Source organism: Melospiza melodia, chromosome 6 (assembly GCF_035770615.1).
Source record: "Melospiza melodia melodia isolate bMelMel2 chromosome 6, bMelMel2.pri, whole genome shotgun sequence".
Classification (NCBI taxonomy): Eukaryota; Metazoa; Chordata; class Aves; order Passeriformes; family Passerellidae; genus Melospiza; species Melospiza melodia.
This window is the reverse complement of record NC_086199.1, coordinates 58853060-58877158: the sequence shown is the minus strand read 5'-3', so window position 1 is coordinate 58877158 and position 24099 is coordinate 58853060. Positions and strand designations below refer to the sequence as shown.

The following is a 24099-nucleotide window of genomic DNA, read 5'->3' as shown; positions in this document are numbered from 1 at the left end:
GGGAGGTAGGTAACGTCTCAAGCAATAGGCATGGATTCAAGGAACGTGCACCAACAACTTCAGTGAGACAGAAAAATCATAGTCTGGTTTGTTGCCATTGCTCTGTGGTCTCTGCTCTGACCACACAAGATTAACAAGTCTTCTTGGCATGTAGGAAGAATAATCACAGCATTTTCTATGCTCACATTTATACTTTCTTCATCCTGAGTGAGACCTGCTTAAATGAACAAGCTGCAATAACCAAGCATTACTATTATATTTAAAATAACATTAATATCATAAAGCACTGTCAGATGATATTCTTCAGTCTTCATTCACCAGAGTTTGTGCTCCAGCCCTAGATCACCCATGTCCCCAGAGGCCTCACAGAAAGCTCAGTGAAATCATTCAGCTCTGGCATTGGGCTCACAGTGCATGCAGTGCAGGGCCAGCAGATGGGATCTTTCTCCTGAGCAGTCTTAAGCTTCTGGTGCCCACTCCTTGCTGGGCACTGTATTGTCTTGGTGACACAAATAGAAAAAAATGGATTGGAGTGGAAGCAAGAAATATCTTTTCCTCTTTTTGGATGTTTTACATAAATATTTTCATATATAGGCGTGAGTGCAGATAAAGGGCTGCTACCCCCATGACTCAAGGCTAATTTCAACAAATACAGAACCATCACAGGATGGAATTTAGGAATTAATGAATCCTTAAATTCCAAAGTGTTCCAAGGAAATTTTTGGTGCTCAATAATGTGAAGATGGAGCCATTTTTCCGTATGTGCTTAAATCTTCAATCTGAGGATGAATAATTGACAGCATATAGGATTACGCTTAAGGGGAAAAGCAGGAGACCCTGACATGAATTTAAAACATTTCTGCAATACTTATGCATTTTGAAATCTAAAGGGATGTTTTTTCCTTAATTTTCCAGAATGAGCATGAAAGGAAGACTAAAATGTACATACCAGACATGCCACTAAGACAGAATCACTGTTATTTCTTTCTGTTGGTGATCTGCAAAGTTTAATCAGGCGAGGAATACCTGAGAGCAACAAAAGAGTGTCAGGAGAAATAATTTAGAAAAACAACTTCTTATTTTGTGATATTTTTTAGATGCATCATATTTATCCTTTTTTAGTAGATATGATCTCTAATGCAAAGATGATATGCAAATACTTAAGAGACCTTCCATGGAGATATGCAGTTCAGAGCAGTCATAATTAATAGTTGTAAAGCATAAACAAGTAAACTGGGTTTACTTGCTGCTGCAATTTCACAGTGGAAATTGTGACCTCCATTTCTTCCCTACCAATCTTCCCACGCACCCTTAAAAAACTCCTACCCAAAGAACACATTCCCTCCCATTGGATTCATCACATCTGGGCCTGCTGGGGTCCCAGCCTTCTGTGCCCTGACAGATCCTGCATAAAGGAATGAGGATGCAGCAGTGTCATTTGGCACAGCAAGGCACAGCTCTGTGCTGAGTGGTGCTGCACCTCAGGCTCCTCTGGGAAACAAGCCAGAGGTTCATTTAGCTCCATCTCCTCCGTCATCCTCTGGACAGACTCTATAGGGAATATCTCTCACAAAGTTCACCAAGTGAGGCTAAACATTAAAAAGAGCTTCTCCATGACTGGCAGCTGCTCCCTCTTTCAGTGCCATTAAGCAGGAGACACCTCCTTACAGCTGAGTTTTACAGCTGCCTCTGCCACCTCGGGATCCCGGCTGAGCCGTGCCAGGGTCACCGCAGATTTCTGCTGCACTCGCTCACAAGCTGCAGCTTCTGCTGGGTTTCCAGAGGAGGATTTCTCAAAGAGCATCTCCATTAAAAGCTGAACACCTGAAAGAATACAAGAGCCATCGTTATCCACTCTCCAACAAAAATCTCAGTGCAAAAAAGTAAAGGGGAAAGGAAAGCTGGGCTAATACAGACCAGCCACTGCCCAAAAAGGGAGAATGCAGAATACATAAATGAAGGCTGCAATTTTGACTTCAGTGCCCAGGCACATCTGATCTCTGCATAGGTTTGTCTTCACTAGGAAGCTATAGAACTTCTGGAATTAGAAAATGCACTAACTTTTCCCTCCTCTAAAAGTTGGTATCTTAAATTTCACTAATTTATTTCAGTCAACCAAATGTAATTCCTTATTTGCTTCTAAATTAACCTGAAGGCAATCACTAACTGCAAAACCTGTAGTGACATATTTCAGGTCACTAAACAAAGTTTCACTCTCAATTCAAGTAATTATTTTTTGTTTATTTATATATTTTTAAGCAAGCCTTTAAAGTTTCCTTCTCAAACTGTTTAAGGGTATTTTAGAATGAGGAATCCTTTAATAAAGGAAATTATGAAATTCTGTTTCTTGAATTTACTGTATAACTCTTCACTCCAAAAGAGAAAATGTTATCCCTGTCGAAGTGGCTTCATTAACTTATTGTTGCCTGTAAGAGTTGATATTCTTCTTGTAGCATCACAAAAAAAGAAGATGATTTCTCCTTTCTAGATCATTTTAAATGTAAAGACAATTATGTGCTATTAGACTCCATATGCTATTAGGCATTCAGATTACATCAGGTAGCATCAGAGGATTTTAACTGTTAGAACATTTGCATAAATAATTCAGAGAATTATCATCAGAACCATGCAGCTAGATAATAATCAATCAACATACAAAAAATTCAGAGTTGAGAAGAAAGTACCTAAATTCTCCAGCATTCAGAGACCATTCTCAGAATGTGGCCTCTGACTAGCACCTGTTTATTATAACATGAGGCAGACACAAAAAACATTTCCACACAGGATGAGTGCCAACCCCTCTCAAAAGCCAGGGGGCAAATGTTTCTTGTGAAATTCCATGGCAGAGTGTGTACACAAATCTTACTTACTGTCATTGTCCCTGACAATCCACTGCAGTGTCTAGCATGAGTTAGCCTACTTGACCTAGCCAAGCAATATATGTGAATTTTCACTGTAATTTAATGTTTCCCAAAAAAAAGAAAAAAAAAAAAAAAAAAGGCACTCATCTTACTCTATTGCTTGGCCTTGAATTTGCTGGTAGATGTATTAATAAGGCATTTACATCTTACCACAATATTAACTGTATTACCACAATACAGCTTGCTGAAACACTTTTTACTTTTTTACTACTATTCTTTGCATCTAGGGTTAAGTCACACACACAGAACACAAACAATGTGGTCACAAATGCAAAGTTTCCTAAAACAGTGGCATTTTATTTCATCTGTGTGGAACCATCCCCAGGACTCATTTTGCATCCTGCAGCAATGTGCAATATGCAGCAGAGACAGGATGCAAAATGAAGCTTTATTAGTGAAGCCTTTCTCCTCTACCTTGTAAGTACTACATTCCCATCTACTCTGACTCTACAGAAAGAAATAAAAAATATAATTCAGTTAAAATACATACCATTTCCTTGAATGATTTCTGAAGCACACTGGTCCAACACAGACATGTTTGCCAATATTGTTACCACCTGTTGTTAAAAAGAGAAGGAAATATGAAATCCAGTCCTACAATTCAGTAATATTAAATACAATTGTGGTTCATAAAATAAATATGGCAGAAACCTGGCAAATATTTGGGAGAGCTGTTATTGCGCTGAATCTGTTCAGGAAAAATGCTAAGAAATCCTTGCAAGAGATTTGGAGTTTTGAGCTTTGATTCAAGGGAATATTTAAGGAATATTTTCCAGTTTTGTTGAAGTCAAGAACTTTCTGCATGTCAAGGCACTGTCTCAAAAGTAACTGGACTTAAAATTCTGTTTATACCTTTCTAGAGGTAAAAAACCATGGTTAAGCTTTGTACCAACATATTCTGTGTTGTTATGTGCACAAGCTCATTCTAAGCTCTTGATTTACAGAATTTCTTCTCCCAAATAGCTTTAACTGTTTTTGAGATTAGGTGTAACTCAACTTGCTTAAAGTGATGCAGTAAGCCACTGACAGAGCCTGAACCCTGTGGTGCTGGTGGCATTCAGTCAGCCATTCCCTCATTGATATCACATACTTTCTCACACATCCTGCAAGACATGCTTCTCAGTCCTTCAAATACTTTGCTTTTTGCATGCAGACACATCCCAATATTAACAGCATATGTGAGAGACCAAATAATAAATGCTAGAGATCTTCATAATGCAAAACAGAAATAATATTCTTTCTTAAGAGGTATTAAACTTTCTCTAATGTAATTCAGGAAAACTGAACAGACTCAAAAATAAGGGTCAGTTTTGGAACTGGTTATCAGCTTTTAACAGTACAGTGTCACTTCAGAAACCAGCAAACTTCTTAGATGTAAGGAGGCATGAGATCAAATCACCATTCTGATCTCACTTTGCCATTTTAAAAACAAGGATGACTCATTTCCGATGCTGTGACATAAAGGTCTTCCACTTTTGAAGGTGGTGTTACAGTGTCATCTCCCTGAATAAATATACTTACTTAGCATGCAAATGAGTTGCTGAAACTCTACAGAGTGACAGGTAGAAATATGGTAACTCAGTGTATGTCTATGTATTTATTCCATATTAATTATTAACTGTGTTGCAGGCAGAGTGTATATGTTTTCTCATTCTAAATTATATCCCGTTAATGAAAATTGCTTCCTCCGTGCAGAATCTGTACCCCATGTGGCTCTCTAAGCCACAGATGAAGAATTCAATTAACCACAATTTGAATACATGCCAATTATTCCACTGCTTCAAGTTATTTTGTCTAATAAGTATTTTCATACATAAAAATAGTTTGTGTGCATCTTTTGACACCAAAAAATTATTTGAGGTTATAGCTATACTTCCTTTGTGTTGATTATGTGGCCCCCATATTTTGCAATATTTATGGACTAGCTTAGAGGGTTTATTTGTAACATTCTCCAGAGGGGGGTAAAAAAGACCCTTATGATCAATGACCATCAAGTTCTACCTATATTATCTTCTAAAATCTTAGTAGGACTCAAAAGGTAGCTAAGCCATAGAATAGCTCACTCCATATGGATAAACCTTTTTTTCCCCAAGAAAGTTCATTTTCCTGTGATGTAAACAACATAACAAAATAGGATAATGTAAAAATATAATAGGCAAGCAGAATAAAGAGTTGATTTCAAAAGCTCTATTTCCCCTACATTTTCCTCTTTTAAAGTTCACGCAACTTACATGAAAATTTCCTCTCTAACACAAACCAAAGTTCAAGGAAGTTTCCTATTAAGGATGAACTCTAGAGGAAAACACAAACAAATGTAGACTCAATTTGCTTCAGAAAGTAACACTTCTGTAAGGACTAGTATTAATGAAGTCTCATCTCTTTTGGATTTAGAGTTGATCAAAAAACATAAATAGATGTTTGCCAGTAGATCCTCTCCCACTGTAGATTTTTCTTTTTGTATACAGAAGCTTATACTGCAGTCTTTATCTTTGCTCCTCTTCCCATTATCTGGCTCCCAATTTCATAAAGCCTTAGGCAGTCTCAAAAATATCTATGAAGTCCTGTTGAATCAGCAAACCAGTTCAGATGTTATGGTGAGACATGGAGCACACAAACAGATAGAGATAAAAGTGACTGCCTGAGCCTCATTTCATACTTGAAAATTATTGGAAAAGAACGCATACCAAAACCTCTTTCAGAACTGAAATTACTTTGAAATAATTGAAAGTCTTGAAGATGTTTAACATGGAATCTCTACTGTTCAACTGCAATTTGTAGTATCAATTTCATTAATTGCTGAAGTAATTGATGCTGCAAAAGAGCACACTCCATGATTACAAAGCATTGGCACCTGACAGAATTTATAGTTCTTGCAATTATTTTGGATTCCTAATCCATGCAATGAACTTGTGGTCAACTCAAAGTGTAAGAAAGAAGACATCCTGAAGACAAGGTGCATGAGCTCTGGTCATCTGTCATTGCCTCCCTACCATGGAGAAGGAATGTGCTGAAGCCACATGCCAATTATTGAGCTATGAAGCAAATTTTGTCAGAGAATCCAGCATAATTCCCTACCCCAGCATCTATATCTCTGCTAAGCAGATCTGCTTTGGAGGTGGATCTTGACCCATGCATTTCCAATACCTGCATTTTATCAGTGCTCTCCGATAGACTGACACAGGCTGGCCCACACTCCTTTCTCAGATCTCCAAATCCATCAAAAATTGCAGGAGCCTCTCTCTGCTAAACCTGGTGGCTGCAGCTTGTGAACTGGGAGCCCTAAATCCACTGTACTAATGAAGACCACAGAAAAATAGATTTAGTCAACAAAAAAATCAGCATAGAAACATAGAAAAGCTTGGGTTGGAAGGGACCTCAGAGACCATCAAATTCCAATCTTTCTCATAGATGGAGACACTCCCCACTTGACCAGATTGCTCAGAGCTCCATCCAGTCTGGCATTGGACATTTCCAAGGATGGGACATTCTCAGCTTCTCTTGCCAACCTGCTCCTGTGCCTCACCACCCTCACAGTAAAGAATTTCTCCCCAATATCTAATCCAAACTTACTCTTGTTCCATTTGAAGCCATTCCCCTTGTCCTGTCACCACATGCCCTTGCAAAAAGTCCTTCTCCACATTCCCTGTTGGCTCCCTCAGGTCCTGGAAGCCCTGTGACATTTGTTTGCCATCAGAAGGGAGCTGGATGGATGATTCAGGTCAGTGCCACGAGTAGCACTGCTAAAAACAACCAGAGGAACAGACCTGCAGGGCTCCTCCTGTGCTCAACACCTGCCTGCTTGCCTGTGCTCTGCACACCTGACCCAGGGGGCACTGAGACACAGGGCAAGGCAGAACGTCAGCAAAGGAATTCTCAGCTAAAGCTCATGCTTTAGCACCTTCTGAAGGCACACCAACGTAGCAAAGCAGCAACATGCAGAGATTTCATTGGCAGTAGTAAGATTTTTCACAAGAGTAAGAGATTAAGCAGTTAAAACTGAACTTAAAAACTTTAAATTTTTAAGTTAATTTTTAAGTTAATTTTGAATGTTTAAGTTAAAATTGAACTTTAAAACTTCAGAACTTAAAAAAGCACACCCAAAATCAAGAAGCTTTGAATGTTCGTCTTTAAAGGGTTTGTTGGTGAACCTAGTAGACAGGGATATTTGAGAGGCCCCTTAAGACCCATGGAAAATTTTCCTGTATAATAAATAAAACTAAAAATAACAGTGTTATTTCATATTTTTCAAATGTCAGTACAGCATTATCTTCTTAAGTGTTGCAGTTACCATGGAAATTAATCTGAAATCTAATCAAAACTCTCTATTTTTATAAGCCAAATAAGTAAACAGATATTAAACACAGATACATCTCTAGTGATAATATTAGATATTATTATAAAATTGGCAGTGTTGATCTTTTTTGGTTGTCCTATATATATTTCATAACTTGAAATTTGTTTCTATTCCCACGTAGTTTCCTTCCACTCCCTCAGACTTCCACACATATTGAATTCATGAGTGGTGAATCTCCTTTTAAGTTCTGTAGTCTGCTTTGCCCTGAACTGTAGGAATTTCAGTTGTCAAGAGGAATTTAAATTTGAGAAACCATGGTTGATTAAGAACCTTTAAAATAGTTTTCTTCAAACAATAGTCACCTTGGAATATTTTTTCGCTAAAATACATAATTACTAACTTATTCAGTTATATTAGTTGTTTAGAAAAGTTTTATTTACTATAATAAAACTTTTCTAAACAACTAATGGTGACTAATGCTCATCAACCAGTGTACAAGGTACTAAATCTTTGCTGCAAAAGTAAAAACTATATACAAATGCTTTGCTATAAAATAAGATACACTGAGAGTGTAAACCTGTAGTTATCAAAGAGATTTAAACTTAAAGAACACTTAAGAACAGAAGGCCTCTCTGAAAACTTTCCCTTAGTGAGAGATTTGAGAAAGTCTTTCTCTTTATTGTGAAACAAACTCCTAAGGAAGAAAGATGCCAAAGGATTTGGAGGATGAAAGCACATATTTTAGCCTGCTAAAGGGCCAATATTTTCCACAACTGAGGGTCCCTTACCTCATTTGTGGGAAGGGGAAGGGTCTACAGATGTGGAAGGTGTGGTGCTAATATACCTTTATTGATAATAAAGGCACACTGCTCAGTAGGCTTTTATCAACAGTCCCAACATAAAAAGAAAGACACAACCTCAAAATAAGAATTAGCGAGTAATTTAATAGAGTGGCAAAGTAGATCAATATAGAACTGCTAGTTCTCTTAGTTAGTTACTCCTTTAAGGCTGATTCATTGCTAAGTAATATTAATTTTTGTACATATTATAAGAGCATTTTGTAATTCATTCAAATAAATGAGATAAGCATAAATCATAGTGTCTGCAAAGTTCCAGATAGCCATCTTCAGAAACAAAGTGGCACCTGAATATAACTCAGAAGCAACATAGTCTCTGTTTCTGAAGGTAAATTAAAATCATCTGAACATCACAATTCAAGATCCATCCACAGGGAGACAGCAAAAGAGTGCACTTAGCAGGCATCAAGAACAGGCATTACAGCAAGTTGAGGTAGAAAAAGCCTTTCAAGATATTATCTATCAGGAGGAAAAACTTCAGTGAGAAATCTCTGGGTATTCTCTCTGGGACATTATAATGCTTGAAAATAGGAAATAACTCCAATGGCTTGTGATAGCCATTTTTGTGATTGGGAACTTAGTTTTTCTTCCTGAAAACATACAACAAATACAGCCAGATGAGCAGAAGAAGCTAATAACCCCTCAAAATCAAAACAGTGGTTGGAGACAGGATCTGCTTGCAAAGTCTAGGTTTATTCTGAGACTGTGCCAGAGAAATGTATTTTTGGCATGCTGAGGCAGAGCAACAGAGACTAAAGCTGTAGGAAACTTACATTTTGGAATGAAGGAAGTCTTTACTACATTTTTATTTATGTTACTTCCTCTTGCTGACTAATGTAGATAAGGAGCAGGCAGAATAGTCAGGTTCTCACATTATTTGTTTTAAAGAAGCACATAGGACATGCACCCTGTGTGGGTCACATTGTGAAAATACACATCCCATGTGCCCCACCAGGGCACATAACTAACAGTGACTGAGCTAGTGGCCACAGTTTTCTGTCTTTCAGGTTAAAACCTGGAGGAGAAAGAATCTCTCAGACTTCCTTCAAGGCATTGAAAAGCTTCTTGTGTTTTTCAAACAGGCTCAAGCAGCCAAAGGCACCTAAGAGATCTCATCTCCCCAGAGCAGAGCACAAATGAGCCTTTCAACACAAATTAGTTTTTCAACTGAGCTGAGATTTTATTCTTCCAACTGAACCCCTTGCTTTGCAAGTGGGAGCACACTGTCCTATCCTGCATAGAATCTAAAATATGAGAGGCAGAATTCTAACTAAGCAGGAATTTTGTCCCAAAAATCTTAGCTTTTAACATAGTCAGTTTTAGAGCCCTGAAATATAACAATCCATAACATTGACCATATAATGCCAATCAGTACTCTTATCTATTTATGCTGGTCACATGTGCATGAAAAGATAGAGATAAGCGGTTAAAAAGAAAAATAAAAGACATCAGCAAAAGTATTACAATCTTACATAGGAAACTAACTGTAATATCATTAATATAATGGTGTGGTTAAAATTCAGATAGTTGGGTGACTTTGGTCTAATTTTCATTTTTGCATCTGCTACTAGCAGTCATGTTTCTTTCTTGATTTCTTGAGCTTTTCAAAGCAACTTAATTTTTTCATTTACCAGTTCTCTTTCTTGCTATATTAGTTGAAATCATGTTTTCTCAGTGTGATCTAGTCAATACTGGAAAAGATCCCACAATTTTAATGTACAATTTACCATCCACAGAGCACAGTCAGGCCTCTCAGAGGGAAGGGAATTCCAACCACCTATCTAGTGATCATGGTATTAATGCCAGAGCTGGATATTAACAGAGACCTGTGCAAGAAAACAGTGCAGATACCCTTTTATGAACTTGTCCACATGTAAAGGCTTTGTTAATAAACTCTCCAGTATTCAAGAAATTTAGATTGAGAAGTAGTACTGCAAGTTTCTTTTATACAGACAGGGATTTTCAAAGAAAATCTAAAAAAACTGTTAATATTCTTCTCATTAAAAACATTATTCTCAAAGTCTTTCACTGAGGGTTCAGAAATATTTAGAAATCAAAACTTCTTTATATTATAGTAACATCTGTCTCTAATCTCCTTTTGACACTACAATCTTCTTTCAGGGAGGGGAAAAAGGTGAGGAAGGACAGGAAAAATAAACACAAATGCCTAATAAGGAACAAAAGGTGAAGAACAGAGAAAAGAATGTGGAACCTAGAGGAAGAATGGTAATAAGGACTTAAAATACTAAATGAAACAGGAGATCTTGGTGTCTAAACCAGCAGCATCTCCCAAATACCAAGAAGGCAGGAAAGAATTTATTAGGGAAAAAAAAGCAGCAATCATTTCCAATTTTTCCTTCCAGCTTAAGAGCCTTTCTCCACCTCAAACTGTTTTGAAACCTAACTCACTGATTTTAGACCTAGGAATAACCACTTTAAAATGGATGTGTTCACTGCACATTAATTCTTTGTCTGCCTGAGTAAGAGAAGCTCAGAAGGTGTTAGGCTATACCTCCACAGCTTCACAGGTAAGGTGAGAATACTAACAACACTGAAGAGACAAGTGGGAATGCAGAGAGAAAAATTGTATTATACATAAACATACTGTGCCCAAACATATATATTTCATATTTTTCTATGTAGAATCTAAGACGATGGTTAAAGTCAAAAAGATCCTGGATGATAAAGGATTTAGCTAAACCCCTCTTCTGACAGATCTCAAACTCCATTAAGACTGCATACACTACACTGCTGAATTTAGGCATAAACCCTTCTGAAAGGACATTTTGATGGTTTTTTGAAGTAAAAAATCTGCTCTTCAGAGAATAAGTATCTGCAGAAAGAAACAGAACATGGGACATTCATATCCATTTTGACCCAAAACTGGGGACAAAGGAATCTGGGAAATAGTGCTTTATGACTGTTCTTATATAATGTATTTTGTTACAAAACTAAGGAATCTCAGTAGAATGTTGCTGGCTACAGAAACAGTCACATGCCTCTGTAAAATGGGCAATGATAATCTTGTTTATCAGTAAGTCCAGTTCTCAGTTCTAGATTTCTCTCCTGACCTAATCTAACACTGCCTGGGAAATGAAAGAAGAAGGAGGTTGGTGTTTGGGTAGCAAAGACAGAAAAGGTTGGGGGTTTTTTTAGTTTAAGTTTTTTTAAATGTTTTTTGTCATCTGGACAAAAAAACTTTACAGAAGTCATAAGACAGAACAATTTTAAAGGTGCTTGAGCAGTAAAATATTTTTTGCAGTCAGTGCACAATCTATATCCAAATCCTGGGCAGAATGTTATTTATTTGCACCATCACAGAGGATGATAACTAATAATAATTTTATGTCCTGTATAGAAGGACATAGTGTGAATTTAAGATGAGGTAAAATGGCACAAAGGAAAACAAATTGCCATGTTCCTTTGCAGCATTTCATCTTCCTCCCAGGTTTGGTTTACAGTAAAGCACACTCCAGTCTAGCAGAATAGAATTTTCTTAAATCAGCATTAACACTAAAGTAGTAATATAGTTAGAAATATTAGGTAGCTTTCTATAAGTAGTTGAGCTACTTAAATTAAATATTTGTATGAAAAACAGAGCATTTAAGTTTGAGGGGTCTTTTATACAATTTTCTATTTTGTATCAGCTATGTAAGTTTTTACTTTGTTTAATCACTTAAACATTTAGTATAACTTATTCCAAATCATCTTTTTTACTGACCAGGATGACTTGGTCATTCAGAATGGACATCAGTGCATGAAAATATATTCCATATTGGTTCCATTATCCAAAATAGAATCTTGAATCAAAAAATTTTCAAATCTACTCATCTTTAATGTACATCTCCCTAGGCAAATGGCTACTGTCTGGGACATAATATTATATATACTGGGAAAAGATTCTGAGTACATTACTTACCTGAAAGGATTTCCTGTCAAAAGCCAAAATCACAGTTTATGAAACCAGTATAAAATATAGTATTGCAGTGCTGTTTTTTTAGCTGAGTGTATTTTCTTCATTGCAATGATAGACACAGAGCAAATTAAAAGTCAAAATATTCCATGAGACTGCTGTAAATTGGCATCCAATATACCATCCCCATCCCCAAATACAAGACTGAAGCAAGGGGAGCTATTCACTCAAACACACTTGTTCAGGAATTTGAAGGAAGACTTCTCTCAAGGCTTTGGCATTACCAAAACTGTTTAACTGGCAGCTCTTAAAGACAAGATGAGCAGCACTCAGATTCCACCTGGACATTCAGTGCTCAGTAAAAACCCCAAGGAAGGATTTTATAGTTCCCATAGCTGCAGGAGCCAAGGAGGCAGCTCAGAATCGCCCTGCAGCACGCCACAGAGAACACCACCCTTGCTGTTCTACGTTCTTGTTCTGAGCAGGAAGGTGAGGTGTTCTGGGGGATAAGATCTCAGTTCTTGGAAGGAAGCCATTCAGTTTGCTGTTCATCTAGCTAGTGAGATGAACTTGCAGCTTGCAAGCTGCAAAAGGCCTGGAATTAGCCTGTCACCTAAAAAAAGTCATACGTATTTCTTTCAAGATCTACCTTCCTCAAAAAAAGAAGGGGCTTGCTCTGCTACCCACAGAGCAAACTGCAAACTCACAGCTGACAGCAGAATTCAGATGAGGACATAAAAAATAAGGAAATCAAAACTATGAGAGCATACAGGAAGAATTTTTTAAAAAGCCTGTGAAGGATTGTACATATGTAATAGTACACAGCCATGACAACACCACAACTGATATCTCTGACTTTGCCCAAAGAGCACTACAGCAGTTATGGCTTAATTCCATCTTTTTATACACAGACCTGAGCTGAAAAACTACTAGGTGCTATTAGAAGCTAAAGCAGCCCTAGTAATCCCTCTAGAATACCAATAATCAGTTTCTAGGGTCCACTGTGCCTTAATCTCCAAGGCCTGGCTGACGGCTAAGGATGAGCAATGCCTTCTGTGGCAGTGCAGATCCTAAATCTACCATAAGTCATCTTTTCTTATCTAAATCTACCATAAATCATCTTTTGGCTCCTTCAGAGCTGTGAAAGGGAAGGTTGTGAGGCCTGAATGGTGGAAGTTTAATTACAGTCACAAGGCCTCATGGACAGAAGTAGGTTAAGTTTGCTGAGTACCAGCCTCCATCCCTCAGTAGCCACTACTGAACCCTCAGGCCTCATGCACATCACTGCTGAGGCAAAATTAATCACTGAGACGCCAAATAAGCAGTGCCTCTGCACCATCCCAATGCATTGGAGTGTCTGAGAGGAGCAAAAGAATTCCCCCTGATTTCATCTGTGCATTAACATAGACCTTTAGTATTATCTAGTGTCCCTTTACTAAAAAAAAAAAAAAAAAATTAAATATTGTTGAGAAGGAAAGAGAAAGGCAAAAGCACATTAGCAGCATTTGCCAATAAAAATTTGCAAGCCATCTACCAGGCAGACAGGACTTGGTCTGAAGCCCACCAACGTCAATGGGCTGGGGATCAGGTCCTTATTCAGCTTTTGGAGCTAATTCCTTTTTGAACTGACAACTCTATATTTAGGCTCCATATTTATCTTTGCCTCAAAGCTCTGTCCAGTCAAGTTTTGAATCCCTACAGAGATCCCATAACCTCTCTGGGTCTCTGTGTCACTATTTGGCCTAATTCATGATGAAAAAAACTAAATTCTGCTATCTTAGATATATGAAATTCTATTTTTTTTTTTTTTTTTTTTTTTTTACTTTTTGAAAATCACATTAAATCTGTCATATTTTTAATGCTCACTAAAAAAATAATAAAAAAACAACCAAAACCAAAGAAGGAACTGAAGCAGATAAACAAAGAGGCAATACAATGAAAAGAAAGGATTGGCTATGTCAAAACAGATACAGTGCTGAAATCTTTTGGCTTTTACACAAACGTGACAGAGAAATGCCTCACCTGATCCCGGGAATATGGAGTATCCACTATGTGTTTGTCTGAGCACGCTGCCAGGAGAATCTTCATTGCATTTAACTGGAGCAATATTTCACAAGCCATGGTATCAAAGAAAGTGATGTTGGCAAGAGCTGCTGAAGCCAGCAGGAAAACTTCACCTGATGAGGCTTCTTGGCACAGTTCTAGGAATGCAGAAAATAAGCTGGATAAAAGTCATTCCTTCAATGCAGCTGTTAAAGGCAATATTTACGCATCTGCAGCTTGCAATAATGATCTTATTAGCTGATATCAAGTTTACAAACATGGACATAAAAAAAGGAAACAAAAAATATAAACTTAATTTTGTCAGTTATGTAATATCATAGAAGGGTTTAGGGTGGAAAAGACTTCTAAGATCATCAGCTCCAACCAAACCCATCTCTGCCAAGTCCATCACTAAACCATGGGCCCAAGTGCCACATGCACACAGCTTTTAAATACCTCCGGGGATGGTGACTCAACCACTTCCCTGGGCAGTGTTTTCCAGCATTTAATAATTCCCTCCATGAAGTAATTTTTTCCTAATATCCAATCTAAAACTCCCCTGGCACAACTTGCGGCCATTTACTCTTGTTCTATCACCTGTTACTTGGAAGAGACCAACATCCACCTCACTAGAGCCCCTGATGAACGATATGCTCTACCTAGTATACCGTTCTGCTGGGAATATTGCACTGCATATTGTTCAAAATAAAGCTTAATATAACTAAATAAAATCAAATACAGGAGGCAGAAAGCTAAAAGTAAATGATCCATATGAGAATAATTCCATCCTCTTCTTTAGAACAAGGTACATGTTGCTTATCTCTAAATCTATTTCTCTGTAGTCGAAAATCATCCTGCATATTTTTCAACTTCGGTAAGTGCTGAAGAGACAGCTACCTTTCAATCCTTGTACATGTGTACTTTAACTAAGATGTGAATCACCTGGTAATGGGATTTCTGCATGGTTTAAAACTTAAACATATTACAGTAATTCAATTACTGAGTTATAAATATTACAAGGAAAGTGGTGTGTGATTACTGAAACAGGTCTTGCAAAGTTATACATGTTCTATTTTTAACACTTACATTTCTTGGGCATAATATGTACAGCTAAAATTCCTGCTCAACTTAAAGAGCAACAATTGAGGAATGATCCACTACCTAATACATTCTGGATAAACTGTTCAGATTGGCCCTTGACTGCAGTTCACTAAAATAACCCAAAAAATCATCTGAAACAAACCAGGTCAGATGCTGCTAGCTACAACAGAACCAAGCTCAGCACAGGTTAATTCCACCCACTAGATTCCGGGCAGTGTTAGGGCACAAACTTCTCCGTTTGCTGCTGGACGTCAGGAATAAATAGTTCCCTTGATTTCTCCATCATTAGTTCTTTTTTGGCCTACTGAAGAATGCCTAAATACAGCTCAGATAAATTCCCAGCCACAGCAGAATCCTCAAGCACTCATACTATTCTTTTTTTCTTCTTTAAAAAGCAAACAAGCAAACAAACAAACAAAAAAACCCCCAACTGTATCCAAATTAAAGTTCTACAGTTTAACCAATAGGTTCACTAGAAAAAATTCTGAATTTACTGATCTATTATACATGAGAAATCAAACCAGAAAACCCAAACAGTACATTTTGACTTGGAGGTCTGGGAGACTAAATTTCTAGACTAGACAGAAGAGAATGCTTGAATGAAAGCTCCTGGTATTTGAGAGGGAGGGAGCACACTGCCAGAAATAAGGTATTCCTCTCTTTAGAAAGCAATAAGAAATGTCATCTTGTTTTTCCTAAAGTATCCTCACTGACCCAGGTTAAGGAAAGTCTTTTTGTCTCACTTGACCATGGATCAGGGACCTAGACAAGAAAGAAGAGCTTTCATTTTCTTGTAACAATACCCATAGATTATATGACACTCTACTTTTCCTCTGAATTATCATACAAATGCAGATGTAGTGGTGAGCTTGAGTCCTAGAAAGTTTGGAAAATACAACAGGCATAAAGGTTATCAGCTCTCAATATTCCTCTTTTCAGACAAAAACCAGACAAAAGGATGCTTTGTTGAGTCCTCCCTGGAGGCTCGAGATAGACTTTCACACAGATACTATTTTTACAAATATTTATAAATTCTATTCACATGAGGCCTGGAGTAAAAAAATATTACGTAATTGCAGAATTCTCTGATTCAGAATTTAAATTTGTTATTTCATCTGTTAAGGGAAGGATGGTAAACATTATTTAGGGAATATTTCTAATGAAAGACTCATACCCTAATGTGTTACTTTAACTGGACTCAGAAATCCTGTGGAAAACTTACTGACAAGTGCTGTCACAATTTCTTCCATATTTTCCAGGAAGCTGCTGAGATGCTGAGTGAATGTGAGATGTGGAGATGTGATCTGGGCAATTACTGCTGCTGCTTCTGCATGGGTGGCTTCAGAATGGCTGGTATCAGTGAGGATGTCAGCCAGGCACAGTATCCCATCCACCTATGGACAAACAAGAGATAGAAGTTAGAAATACTATAGGAAGCACTTTTGCAACGAAAGATGGTTTTCTAATTGTCTTTTCTTGGCAGTGACTAAACTACTCCATTTATTTTCAAAAATAACTTTTACTTGGTGACCTTTGTGTCACAGGAAGTTTCAGTTTAGCAACTACAAATGAGTTCAGCATATGAGTTTGTTGTCCTGCCAAAAGTCTTGCAGTTCCTTCTTCCTTAATGTTTTTGTGAAATCAATTTTGGTCCAACAAAGTCTTCTCTGACAGACATCTAAAGTTAAATATAAATCCAAAAATAAGCTCTGATAAGCAAATGTTCATTGCTACTGTGCCTCATTTGAGCTCTACTACAAGACTCAAACCTCAAGGTCTAAACAGACAAAATTTTTTTGCCACTTCTCCCTGAAATTGTCACAAAGCCAACACAGGATCAAGAAGAATACTATCAAGATGACCCTGGCCAAGCATTTATATTAAAGCCAGGTACACACATCCCTTGCATACTTCAAAGGGAAACAGTATAATGAGAACTGGCTTAAGTTTCTGCTTTTAGAGTGTTTGAAGTGCTCTTACACAGTTCAGGCAGATAGATCATATGCACACATATTGGTTTAAATTATTGGAGACCCACTGGCACAACAAAAGACAGCAAAGGGCACATCCATTGGACTCGTGAGCAACAAAACATAGCAAGGGAGTGTTCTCTGTGCACAGGGGCATAATGTGTGAACTTTCAAATTAATAGCAATGTGTTTCTCCCCATTTAACATAGCCCTGAATAACTTATCACATTGACAAGCAAGTTGTTAGACCATAGGATCATTTAGGATGTAAAAGAACCCCAAGATCACTGAGTCCAGCCTATGACTGACCACCTTGTCAAGCAGACATGGCACTCAGTGCCCTTCAGTCCTGGTGCCTCTCTTGGGCAGTACATTCCAAAGCTTGAAAACCCTTTTCATGTAGGAATTTCCCTGATGTCCAGCCTGACCCTTCCCAGGTGCAGTTTGAGGCCATTTCCCCTGGTCCTGTCACTGGCTGCCTGGGAGAAGACGTCAGGTCCCACCTTGCTCCACCTTCCTTTCACTGAGTTGAAGAGTGATAAAGTCTCTCCCCTGAGCCTCCTTTTCTCCAGGCTAAACACCCCCAGCTCTGCACACTTTAGAGATACAAGGAGGAGTTAAGAAGGCTTAGTACTGAAATATGCTTCAACACTCAAACAAAAAACAAACCCACATTTGTGTTGCACATCCACTCTTCGCTCCGTTGCTCAGAATGCATTCTCTGTCAACTCAAAGCTTCCTCTTAACATCCATGTAAAGTCGTACCCATTATCCTCAAAAAGGGTATTCAGCAAATCTCTTATTCTCATTTTTGTTATTTATTAATACAGAATGTTGAGGTATCTTAATTAATTATCTTGCAATGGCCATGAATGAAATTATTTGAGAAGTACTGACAGTTACTGTATTTTATGAGAAAAGCTCTGAGGTAGATAGGAGTAAAAATTACCCTCTGTAAGAATATTCACTGGGATGGAATTTTTAATGAGAAACAGACTATATCATTGAAACTCTAATAACACAGACAAATAGAAAAGAAATTATATCTCTATTTTTCCCCAGATCACAAATGGTATTTATTGTAGAAGCTCTAGCACTGGCAAAAAGAGAAAGAATAAATTTTCAATGTTGAACTTTTTCTTGACAAGCTTTCAACATTAATCTACCTACAGCAAAATATTTCCTCCTAGTTATGGCAGAATTCTACAGCTTGAAACAGCAGAGTCACATAATTCACTGGGCTTCAAGGTATATTAATAGATCTCAGTGTCAAGAATTAATCTATGTCCTCACAAGATGATTTAGTACCCAAAGTGTGCTAGACAATATCATATGCAAAACCCCACAATTTTGTCACCTTGAAATCTCCCCAGATCACACCTTGTCTGGGGTCCAAAGGATGTTAATAACAACAGGCAGTATAAAAAGTTAAACATATTCCAAGACATTCAAAAAATACTTCACAAGAAAGTTCTTCTAAGATCCACTTCAGTCTTCAGCTCTAAATTTACTGGTTAAAATTCACTTGGCCTACTTATATTCAATGCCCTTGACAAATGACTTAAGAGTACTTTTACGCTGTTTGAGAACAGGTAATGGCTTATGAAAGACAGGTACAAGTACATGGTTAGATTTTTCTATCACCAGTAATTGTGTAAATCTACATTAATGATACAAGCTTCTACTGCTGTACTCAAATTTTAAATCACATCTTTGATTTCATTATTTGCTAAGTGATAGACTTCGGAAATTGGGAGTTGCTGAATTGTGAATAAAAAAGCAGATACGATTTTATTCAGCACAGCGATAAATTACATTTTGGGTCTGTGAAACCCAGCACTAGTTATTCTCCTTCCTTTTCAGAAACACGTAAAATACTAACAAATTCAGCCGAAAATTTTCTCCATACACTTTTTCCTCCCATCTTAAATATAGAAAATAAAATAATTCTACTTCAGCAGGCAACCCCATTTATAAGTGTCTGGCAATAAATTTTAAAATGACAGGGGAACAATCTAATAAAAGCACTTTAACATCCAAAAAGAAATTGCTGCTCAAAGCATTTTTATAATTAGGTTTCACACTGAAAGGAACTTTGGATGGCTGCCCTGTTTTCTGTTTAATTTTGGTGAAGTAATCAGCTAAATGTCAAATCTGTTCATCACCTTGGCAATACAAAAGAACCAGTTAGCCAGATAATGCAAACAAATGAATTCCATGAATGCAACAAGATGCTGTGAAGCCCCTGCATTTGAGGAATGGCGTTCAGTAAATGCTTGATCACTAATATTTCAGTATTGATAACAGGAAACGTGCCAGGAACTTACATCCTTATGGACATAGCCCTGTTGTAGAAACTTAATCCAAGTGACAAAATAAATGTGCGACCATGTTACTGCATAGATCAAGTCTTCTGAAAGGAAATAATTTCGTCTTTTCTACAATAGGAATGAATGAGTTCTGGGGCAAAAGTCTTGTTTCTTCAGTATACCTGTCCTTCCTCCTAAAAATATTAAATAAAACTAGGCATCTGTTAAAGATACCAATACAGAACTTGGGATGAATTGCATTAATGACTTCATGATTTGAAATATTACACACAACAGCAATCTTAACTCTTTGTTTCCCACATGAGGGTTTAAGGCAGTTTTTCCATGCCACTCTGGGAACTAAGACCCATTGCCTTCCTTTTAAAAATGTCTATGTTCATTTGTATAAAATGCTGCTGAAGGCTTTTTCTCATACTTTCCCTACCATTCCTGTTTGCTCACTTCACATTCAGATGATCCCTACGTATTGGTAAAACTTTGGTCAAAACACTTTTTTGTCTTCTCTAAATTGATCTCCAGCATCATTTAGTGAGACTGGAAAGTCTTACAGGCTTCTGTCAGCTCATTTTCCACTGTGAAATCCGTGGATAATGCTATCAGCCTAAATCTGAGTGGTTCTAGTAAGAACAACCAGCAGATTTCAAAGCAGTTTTACAGAAGAATATAATGGAGATGTCGAGATCCAGAGGTAGGGCAGCAAATGTGGAAAAAATATCACAAAGGGTATTTTCCATTAAATAATCTCAATTTTCCCAGAAGAGAATTTTAAAAGCAGAGGCTGCACCCAACAGTCAAGAACTGATAGATGAGAGCTGTGTGTTCTCTCTTGTTTCACCCATGCTGTGTAAAAGCACCTACACAGTTAACCTGTCCTAACCTGAAGCTAGGACAGGTTAACTGTGTAGGTGAAGACATGAACATATAGAAATTTATAAATGTGGTTACAAACCCAAACACATCAAAACTTATAGGATGAGGAAGAGGGTAACTGAGAAAGAAAGCAGGGAGGGAGGATCATCCTATTCATCCAGCAAAACTCATGTATTGTTATTCTGATGACTTGTTACTGAGTAATGGAATTGAATGAGATGATATAGTAACAAAGTGATGTCATTAAAACATCCCCAAATATAATCCTTAATAATCCAAATTACTGCAACAATTCCATGGCAGCAGCAGTGACCAGTGAACAAAACTGCAATGATTTTATAACTAATGCTGTACAACAATGGCACCTAATTTAAAAGCCCTGTTGTGTACACCATGGAATAGTGTGTGGCTGAATAGAAGTTGACCAGTTCCCAACTCAGTAGCTTTGAAACTTCTGTCAATAACTTTAGCTTTGTATCTAAACTGGCGGTGAGTTGTGTTTTGGTTTGCAGCAACTTTGACTACAACTTCCCTTTAAAACTCCCTTCCTTCAGATGGAGCCAAGCTGATGAAGAGGTATTTTTTCTTTCTGATGTTTATCCACCAAGGAGAAGTGTAAATTTGATCTAGGAATATTGTTATGTGCATAAGAGAAAATACATTTGGCTGTATCATCTTGAAGGATGCATTAAATGTGGCAATGCCTGAGTAGCAACCTTACATCAATGCTGCAGGGAGAAGCAAAGTGCAGAGTAAGATCAAATAAAAAGATCCTTACTCTGGACTGTCCAGGAGTCAAAAGATAAATCCTGTGCAAACCCTTTCTCCCTATGAAACCAAGAGGAAGCAGCCCTGCACCTCAAAATTCATGTTCCTCAGCACTCAGAGATGCTCTAAGTTTGTTGCAGATAGGAAGTACAAGTGGTTGTCAAAGAGATAATAGAGAATAAGTCATTTTATAGAAAGGATGGAAAAAATCAGAAAAGTCAATATCCAAGACAAGACTTCTCTCTTGTCTTTGCTTCAAGGATAAGAGAATAGCTGGCTTTGAACTCCCTCAATATTGAGAACTGATGTGAAGCGTAAAATAGTCTTTTAAAGCATTTTTGTGGTTTATAAAAGAAACCAGGCACTGCACTGTTAGCCTAGCAATATTCACATATCCCCAGTCCCATAAATCACAGCTTACATTGCTTCAAACTACTCCCCACAAATATAAGTGAAATACCCAAGGATAAACTCACCTTTCCTGAACTACTCCTCCAATGTGATATCCCTCCATTTCTACAGGATAAACCCTGAGTGGCTGCAAAGGGCACGAGCAGAGACTGCAAAGGAATTCACTTGCAGCTATGCAGAAGTCACTGTAGTGCAGGTAGGTGTTCACAAAATTGATAAAACAGAAGGAAAACCACTGGTCACAAATGAGCACAGTGGCTTAGGAGGGAAAGAAAAGGCATTTGCAATTACCCTTTGCAAATACTCAACATTTGTTACATTTTCTTTCTCCTATTCTGTCAAACAATCCCAATAATGACTATGTTACCTGTAGATTCAGAACCCTGTAAGAATAAGAAGGAACAATTTATGATAAATATTATGATATATATTTAAGGAAGAACTATTCATTATATATATGATAAAGATTACATATTATAAAGATTAAATTCATGAAGTTATGTGACACATTCATGAAGTTATGTGACACATGACACCAAATGTTTCTCAGGTTCTTGTGCCCTACATTTCTGAGGGCTGGATACAACAGCTTGTTTTTAAGCTGCAAGAATCTATTCCTATTTGTAGGGTTTTCTTGGTATCTGCATCTGCATTACAAATTCCAGAAAGTACATGCTTGTTTCTTTTAAATAATGGATAAGGCTTTATACATTATGTTTTGGGGACTGAAATCCATTAAAATGAAGCCACACAGACCCAAAAAAGGACTTGTCAACAAGATGAAAGGAACTGTCAAGTGGTGTACAAGAATGCTGAACAAGATACTGGGACCCGAAGTCTGAATTAAGGAGAGACCATACATTAGTCATTTTCACATAGCCCTCATTTTTATTTACCCTGGGGGGTCATAGTCTGAGAAAAAGAAAAACACCCACCTCAACTACTCCTATAAACAAACAGGGGCTCTGGGTTATGTGTAGCAGGGCACTCCAGAAAATGAGATGTGCTCCCTGAAAAAAATATGCACCAGTCATCTACTTCTAAATAAATAATGTCACAGACACTTCATGGTGTGAGGGTAAATTCTCCAACACCTAGAGCCTGGCATTTAAAAACAAGAACACTCTTTCAACATGTTTGATTACTTTGTATCATTTAGGTTTTGGAGTGACACCATGGTTTTTATTTTCTAGTATCTCTTAGTGTAGTTCTTCATGACAAAAAAAACCCCAAAACTCATGCACATTGCATTTTTGGAGGGCCGTCATTTTATTACGATAATTAGAAATGGTCTCTATCCAAAAACAGCAGCATGGAGGTCACAGCCACTCATTATCACCTAATCTAACTCTCCATAGTGTCTTTCCTCTCTCAGGAAAAGTATCTGATAATCTTCCTGCCATAATTCTTGATTTGTTCATGTCAAAAATTTGAAACCTTAATTATGCTGCAGATTTATTTTATAATGTTGATAATCCCTGGTTTTATTATTACTATAATTGCACATACAATTTCTCTCATTGAATTAAAATTCTTGACCAGGTGTATAACATTATACCCTGACTTTCACACAAATACAACCCTACTCTATTCTCAAATTACAACAATGGAAACACCACAGTAGAAAGCAGAGTTACATTAGAGAGATAGAGAAAGTGAGCAATAGACATGCATAAGAGTCAAAAAAAGCACAACAGCACAACATCCTATTTTAAATATGAGATTTTTGCACACTCTTTTAAGAAAAATATCCTTCTGCAAAAAATTTTCCTGAATTTCTCATTTCAATGGTGTCAGTCAATTTAGCCTAAAAATATTCACCCTCTAAAATGCATGGCTTCTGCAGTATTTCAATCATATGTACACTAATCAAATGCACTATTACAGTAGAATATTTGTATGATGTAATGTATTAAATATGCACAGTAAATTGCTCAGAAAAATGCTTTTATATCTAAATTCACATAGTTACCAAAACTGACTCAGTGCTTTACTGATAGTTCTCCTCCCAAAATTTCTGTTGCTGTTAAGAACAGTGCTATGTGGCACCAGGCATTAATAGAATTGTTTGCTACATTCATTGCTTCACAATGGCTGTTCAATTATGTTAATAAATTATTTTAAATAAATTAGCTCCAGAACCAACCTTGGATGTGCCAGATTTTTATTGGCAGAGACTTTTTACAAGCAAGTTATACAGTTTTATGTTACCCATTTATAATGAAAACACTCACAGTACTTTTGCTATAAAACTATAGTGAGCAACTCAATAAGAGTTCATTCATGTTGTAATAACAACAGAGGAAATTGCTACCCTTATTTAAATAAAAAAATTCACAAAAAGTGAAAGAGGGGTAGTTTTTATCAGGTGAGAAATGATAGAACTTTATTGGCTACAGCAGACCCAAGTTATTTGATCCTATGATTCCTCTCCTGACAGTTTGGTAAATCTCCTTGGGTCTCCTGCATTGATTTATGTCTATGACTGCAGTGGCAATAAAATAATTTCAGAATTGCTTTAAGCCAAAGAAATTCAAGTTTAAGATCAGCTGTTCCCATACAGTCTTTATGAGAAGTCAGAGGTCTACTAGGAGTCATCAGGTAAAGTGATCTCAGATGTT

At 37.2% G+C, this 24099-nt stretch overlaps 1 protein-coding gene across 3 annotated transcripts in view; it reads right to left on the bottom strand.

The window, feature by feature from the left end:
* Positions 1-24099, bottom strand: part of INSC (INSC spindle orientation adaptor protein) — a 127356-nt gene that overhangs the window by 2961 nt on the left and 100296 nt on the right. For all 3 annotated transcript variants that reach the window (XM_063159464.1, XM_063159465.1, XM_063159466.1), the window contains 5 exons: positions 16352-16523; positions 14008-14186; positions 3412-3478; positions 1669-1824; positions 950-1026 (listed from right to left, as the gene is read on the bottom strand). In XM_063159464.1, the coding sequence (XP_063015534.1) occupies positions 950-1026; positions 1669-1824; positions 3412-3478; positions 14008-14186; positions 16352-16523 (651 nt within the window). The remainder of the gene's footprint in view (positions 1-949; positions 1027-1668; positions 1825-3411; positions 3479-14007; positions 14187-16351; positions 16524-24099) is intronic.